Source organism: Drosophila hydei, unplaced genomic scaffold (genome assembly GCF_003285905.1).
Source record: "Drosophila hydei strain 15085-1641.00,03,60 unplaced genomic scaffold, DhydRS2 tig00008139-arrow-pilon, whole genome shotgun sequence".
In the NCBI taxonomy this organism is placed as follows: domain Eukaryota; kingdom Metazoa; phylum Arthropoda; class Insecta; order Diptera; family Drosophilidae; genus Drosophila; species Drosophila hydei.
In genome coordinates, this window is record NW_022045847.1 from 981,914 (window position 1) to 989,240 (window position 7,327).

Here is a 7,327-nt window from a genome sequence, read left to right on the forward strand (position 1 = left end):
TTTCAAGCTTTGGAAAAGAAAACTAAAATTCTAACGTGGAAAGCTAAATAAAATACAAACACACATCGCACTTTCATGCGTGATAAGTGTGGCATATTCTGCGTTCCTATTGCTCGTGTGGCTTCCTCAGCTGGCCACAGTCGCGGCGCTCACTTTATTTTCGCGCATCGGAGTTGTCTTTCAATTTAGCTGGATTTTCGACTAACCGCACTCGCTGGTCGTGTTTTTTGTGCCCGTAGCCCTCATGGAAGCCCTCTATTTTTCTATTCCTTGCGCAGCACACCTTTCCGTGCTGCTCTATCATCAGTCGACTTTTTCGTGTTAAAGAACAAGCGTGGAATCTAACGCAGTACCAGCTTTATGTGGACCTACACTTAGAAAAAAATAGTAAGAATATTTAAACTTAACGCAAGTATTTTAATATTTAAATAAGCTAAAAATGGGAACTAAAAAATATGAGACTTTAACATAAACATAAAAGCAGACGAAAAGATAAAATCAAAATTTAAAAATCAATTCAATTTTTATCTGTTTATAAATATTAGCATTAAATGCTTTTTAAGAAGATCAAATGTGTTTGTCTTTAATACAAAACCACTTTTGCATATAAGATGAAAATAAGTGTTTTATCAGAAAGATTTTGTTTGAAAAAAAAAAAAATTGTTGGAATTTTTGCAAATTAAAAAAAAAAAATATCTTGTGTCACATTAGATACTCACAGCATTTAAGAAACTCTTTGCTAGAAAATGAATTGCTACAGCGTATATTGGGCTTAAGACTATTATTATAAATTGCTAATATAGTCAACTCCTCATAAATAATTTATTTAAAAAGATATTATTAATAAAATTACATAACAATTTAAAGTATTATAAATCAAAAGTATAAGAAATAATAAATTTACGAGCTTTCCGTGCGGCTAATGGAAGTTATAAGAGCCGACAAATAACCTTAAATTTTTTTTAAAAATTATATATATATATATATATATATATAGAAGAAAGCAAGTCATAAAGTAATCGAAAGTAGCCATCAGTTTTCTGACAGTGTACGACGCATACTTGTAATTGGGGCTAGCGTGTTTTATGCAAGCAATTCGGAACGATGCCTTGTCGAAGAACTTGAAGATTTAATTTATTTGAAGTGCGCTTCAGTTCGTGGCGACTTGGTGGGGTAGCCATTTGGCAAACCAATTTCGATTCGTTTCCACGCTCAACCATTTTGAATTCATCTATCGATTGGTGAAAAATGACTTCGTTTTGGTTTCGATGCGCTGATTCGTTTGCCATTGCATTTATTTAAACGTTTCAATTGCTCGATTTCTGTTTTGTTTGGCTACCATCGCTGGCATTGCTTTTCCGCTTTTCCGTTTACATTTTCTCTGTGTGTGTTGATATCGATTTTATCTTGAAATGATCTATTATGCAGTCGCTCTGGGCGGGACCGAGACCCAGCCAACAATTGCTTATACAAAATAATGAATGTAAACAATAATTATAGCCAACATGTGCGCGGCTTATAATTTGGCATATGGATTGATAAAACCGATTTCTCCCACGCGCCGTAACTGTTAACTCGAAAACTATAATTTGAATGAATAAATAGAATTCGATGCGGCTATAAAAGTGCTTGCTCGTATTTGGTGAACTGAGAGTCGAGAAAGAACGCCTGACCATGCCGCTGGCCAAGATGGATAGCCTCATGAAGTATGCCAACTTCTTCTACAAGTGCGTTGGCATTGAGCCCTATTCGAGTCGCACGCGTTCGAGGGGACCTACAACTTGGATTACCTTTGTCTTTTGGGCAAACACCATTAATGTGATCATTGCGGTGCTCGGCGAGGTGGCGTTTGTGATTAAAGCATTTGTCACTGGCGATCATATTGTGGAGGCCATCATGGTCATGTCCTACATAGGATTCGTCGTGGTGGCCCTTAGCAAAATGTTCTGTGTGTGGTTGAAAAAAGTGGAGCTCAGCCAAATCATTTGGGATCTTGAGGATTTATTTCCACGTGACAAGGTAGCTCAAGCTGCGTATCGATTGGATGATTATTTGCATTCCTGCTCCCGCATCAGCATTACCTTTGCCATGCTCTATACCGTGCTGATCTGGACGTTTAATCTGTTTAATCTCATGCAGTATTTCATTTATGACTTGTGGCTGAATACGCGAGTTATTACAGATACTCTGCCCTATTTCGTGTATTTACCCGGGCTCTCAGGGGACAATTGGACCTACTATCTTCTGCTGTTCTGCGAAAACTTTGCTGGCTGCACCGCGGCAGCGGGTCAAGTGTCTACGGATTTGTTGCTTTGCGCTGTAGCCACCCAGATAATCATGCACTTTAATTTCTTGGCAAAGATGATTGAGGATCAGCAGCTGACGGGTAGTTGGGAGCAGGACTCACGGTTCCTTTCTGATGTTGTAAGCTATCATAATCGTTTGCTGCGTCTCTCCGATCAGTTAAATCAGATATTCGGTATACCTTTGATATTGAACTTTATAATCTCTTCATTTGTGCTCTGCTTTGTGAGTTTTCAAATGACCGTGGGTGTGCAGCCCGATGAGATGGTCAAACTTCTTTTGTTTCTTGTTTCCTCGCTGTGTCAGGTCTACTTGATATGCTATCATGGACAGCTGATAGTCGATGAGGTAAGAGGCTATATAAATATATACACATATATAGATATGTATATTCTTCATTCATCACTTTTCTAATTCAGAGTTTTAGCATTTCTATGGCCGCTTACAGACACAACTGGATCAATACAGATGTGCGCTACCGCAAAGCTCTTGTCTTTATCATAAAGCGCTCGCAGAAGCCAATTTATCTAAAGGCAACTGTCTTTATACAGATCACCAGAGGCACCATGACCGATGTAAGTTGCTACAGTGAAATCGCTGTTAATGGGAGTCGACATGAATCAATTGTAGCTTCTTTAATGGAGCTGATTGACTTGCTTTAGTTGCAGTACATATATATATATATAAGGCTTATATATATATATATATATATATATAAAGCCTTTATTTGCTGTTGTTCGATATGATTTTGGTTTTGGTATGTCCATTAACTTTTTGTGCTTGTGAATATTTTGTTTTACAGCTGCTGCAATTGTCGTACAAGTTTTTTGCGCTGCTACGCACCATGTACGTCAAATAGAAATGCCCATCAAATATATATTTATACGTATATAGTAATTGCTCGAAATCCTCTACACATGCCGCGTGCTTTTAAAGGATCAAGCAGCGCTCATGGTACCAGGTCTTCATTATGCAAACGCATGTTCATACTGTGCATTAGCTGAAATCTCGAAAAAAACAAACTGGACAACAAGAAAAAAACAAAGCGACAAAAAATAAATTGTTTTTGGCATACCGAAGATTACATACACTAAAAATATTCCCCATCAGTATATAAAAAAATTGTGTTTATTTAACAGACGAGTCTAAGTAGGAAAGCTTTGAAGAGAGTTAAGAGCTCCACAGAGTCGTCTGGGCAAATTTTGAAAACAATAAATAGAATTGTGTTTATAAATATTTACGCAACATTAGATAAACGCCCTGACATTGTTTAGTAATGCTCTATATTATTTAATTGATGTGATTGTCCATCAATTTATATCAATTCGATTATTATGAAGAAAAGTTAACGAAAGTTTGTTAAGGCAATAGTTTTTTTTAATTTTAGTTTCTTATGTTTCCTGTTCAAAGCATATTTTAATTACATTTATAATTTATATATATATATATATATATATATATATATATATATATATATATATATATATATGTTCTATGGGTTACAAATGACTTGAAATATTTAAAACATTCCTTTTGCAGAGTATACAATACAGGAATGTTGCCTAGTTTGAGTGCGTGTTTGCTGTTGGAAGTATTCGCTGGTTGCCAAGTACTACATTTGACGCTTTGGCTGGGCAAAAGTTGCGTTTTATGAGTTTTTCAGCTATATTATATTTGTTATTGGTGTTGTTGCTTTCGTTGTTGTTGTTCTTTTACAACGTTGCTTTTGCTTGAAGCTCAGAATGTCGACATTTTTCAACAAAATGTTCTGATTGCATGTAATGCACTTTCTATAAACTGTGTGTGGGTGTGTGTTGACTACGCACTCAGAAATATTAGCAATTTATGCGCTGGAGTGTGTGAACTGTTAAAAAACGAATGCGCCATTACGAGCTGAGCGACAGTGTTGCCTTCTTGTTCCTACGTCTTCCTAGCTCTGTGGTTGGCACTGCCCAAGCGAATAGGAAATGGCTCTATTATCGACAGAGCTGCCTGCTTGCCTGTTGGCTCACAATAAACCCGACATGCAGTGCGCAATTTGATGAATTTATGAATCACCTGCACCTGGCAGTCCGGACAACTTGTGCCTCACTTCGTCGGCTGTTCATAAAACATATTATATATATATATATTTTATTATATAGAGACATATACACATTTCATCGTAGATATAGTATTATGTAATAGTATTTTTATTTTATACCTTTTTTTAATATATATCTATGCTTCCATTTTGGTTGGGTCTTTGCGAAGGTTTATTCTTTTTTATGAAATTCTTATGAAATTTTTATAAAGCTTCATCTGTGCGCTGCAATATTTAATTTCTGGTCACGTCTTGTGTGATTTTCGGAAGCCAACAACAACAAGCATGTTCAATATCTGCGAGCTGTCTTGTTTACTTGCCAATTTCTTTACTCTTGCTCATGGCTCATGTTTCAAAATAGACTTGTAAATCACAAAATATTGATTCGTCGCTAGGGCAAGCTTTTGACAATGGCATCAAACAAGAAATTCAAAATTTTAAATTTAATTATTAAATATGATAAATACATGTTCTTAATATGCATATGTAGGTATAAGTTGGCACGAACAATTGAGGCAAACTTAACAAAAAAATTGAATATTGTATAAACTACTAAAGTGCATTGAACACCAAGCATCTTTGTCTTCGCGTCCGGTTGACTTATATCAAGGTTTTGCTGGCGGCTAAGTTCTGGAGGTTTTGGGACATTTCATTCATGTCTTCATTTAATTCTTGTTTTGTAGAGGCGATTAACAATTATTCATTAGTCAAAGGGATTGCTGAAGCTTTTTAATTGCAGAGAATTACCCTTTTCCCTGATTAGTTGTATTTATAGTAGATCTGAATAAGTTCTATGTGCTCTTTGGTTAGTCTAGAAATCTCTTGATGAACCCAGGAGTCTCCAATCTCTTTATGGAATTTCTTGATTGAGCGGAGTAGATGTGCATTGGAGATTATTACGTTTTTTCTAAAATATCTCTATAATGCTACAGTTGACATTGCTGGCAGTGAGCCAGATTAGAATCTCATAGGTCCACATGGGTTTTCATTATGGCTTTGTAGATTAGTAGCTTGACACGCAGCCGCCGTGCGGATTTTTCCAACAAGCCAGAGACACTTCTTCAGCATTCTGTGAATACCTTAAGTTTAAATGAATAAATCGGGGTTTTAATGTCTCAAACAATCTTATAGTAGCATTGAAACTAATCAATAAGTATTTAGATTTTTTCGCATTTACCACTCACGTCCAATAAAAGTGTCGCCGACTCTTTGATCCACCGTCGAACGAAAAAAATGTTTTTTGTTTCCTTTTGCATTTGCTGCTGATTGTTAAATCCACTTATCAAAACGTGCAAATAACTCAACACTCAGGATAGACACACACAGCTGACACTAACTCACACACACACACTGAAATGTGCACTCACATGCATATGCATGTGGCTCACATGACCCAGTGAGCCGTGTCCATTGACCAGTACACAAAAAACTATTGGCGCTTTGCACAAAAAAACTACCAAAATAAAAGAAAAATTTTTAGTTAAAAGTCCTCGACTCTTATATATTCTGTAAACATTTATAAATATCAGAACATTTGTTTATTAAAGTATTTAATATTATTTTTTTCCAGTTGTTAGATAAAGAAATTAAAAAAAAAATTATTTTTATATTCATTTTCACTTCAAATAAATTCAATAGTCATGAACTGTGGGCCAGTTACTGCCTGCTGCTGGCTCCTCTACTTCTTTTTCTAGGGTATACAAATAGGTTACCATCGCTCAACAAACTCTGATGTATTACAGTTGCCGCAATTTGGGCTCAGCTCACTATTTTTTCAATTAGCTGTCATTAAATTGAATTCAAATATTGAAACAATATGCGATCCAATCCCTTTCCCAACCTAACTGCCACGCCCCTTCAATCGACGCACAGATTGCAGTTGCTGTTGAGCTTAGTTCAGTTCTTTGGGTGCCATCAGATGATTTATTGATTTCCAGTTTGCAGTTTTTCTTGTCAAAACTTGACTGCGGCAAATGTGAGTGTTGCATTGCCAGTTTTATCGCTCGGATTGCTCGCCCGGTTGTCAACCAAAAGTGTTTATAAAAATGACTTTGCAATGTCATAAAATTGTTCGAACTGCCATTTGGCTTTTAGACATTTTGGTTGTGCGTGTGTGAACTGCTTGTAAGCACTCTAGGATGCGCCTGATTGATAAATCGAAAAGTTAATTGAATATTTTGTGTGCGAATGGTCAACGATCAAAAAGAGATATATCTAAAACAGAGCAACAATCAACAAAGCTAGAAATTGTGTAATACAACTTACAAATGGATTGCTAACATAAATGATGGTTGGCTTTTACCCATTGAAATAATATGAGTATTGTCCTTGGCTTAGCTATACATTTATCATTTTTATGTGTCTTCATTAGAAGTAGACAAATGATTTCAATTATGCTTTGGTTAACTGTGCCTAAATTAGGCTTATTGAAATTATGTCTTGTATATTTATTTTGTATTCGATATTGCTCTAAGTCTTTAGTTGACTAATTCATTTTATGTTTAACTTTGTAATACTCTTGAATTCCCTAATTTCTTAGTCTTTAATTGCCTCTTTTTTATAAGAATTTGTAGCTGTTGTTCGATTTGAGGCAGAGTAGCTTGTGGCTGAGAAAGGGTCAGACCCGTTTGCCCACTAATTCTAATTGATTTTGAAGATGATATTAATGGGCGCTTACTGTGTGTAAATGTATGTATAGCGATTGATTTATGAAGGCTTGGCTTAGTGATATTTACCTGGGTCAACTTTTAAAAATGCAAATGCAATTAACTTTGTGCGACAACGCGGTGAGTCATTACAGGAAAACTCGATAGGCAATAAAAAACGAGTACGACAGTGCTAGTGGGACAGAGAGGGAGAGAGAGAGAGCGAGAGTGAGGGAGACGTAGAGTGCGCTTGAAGTGGGTCATAATAAAAGATATAAGTAAAAAGCAGAGATGA

General features: G+C 36.0%; 1 protein-coding gene across 1 annotated transcript; it reads left to right on the plus strand.

The window, feature by feature from the left end:
• The first annotated feature begins 1,689 nt into the window (after window positions 1-1,689).
• On the plus strand, window positions 1,690-3,163 carry LOC111597554 (odorant receptor 85c). The gene is made up of 3 exons (XM_023312351.2): window positions 1,690-2,652; window positions 2,724-2,879; window positions 3,107-3,163. The coding sequence occupies exons 1-3, from the start codon at window positions 1,690-1,692 to the stop codon at window positions 3,161-3,163; spliced, it is 1,176 nt and encodes a 391-aa protein (XP_023168119.2).
• The last annotated feature ends 4,164 nt before the right edge of the window (window positions 3,164-7,327 follow it).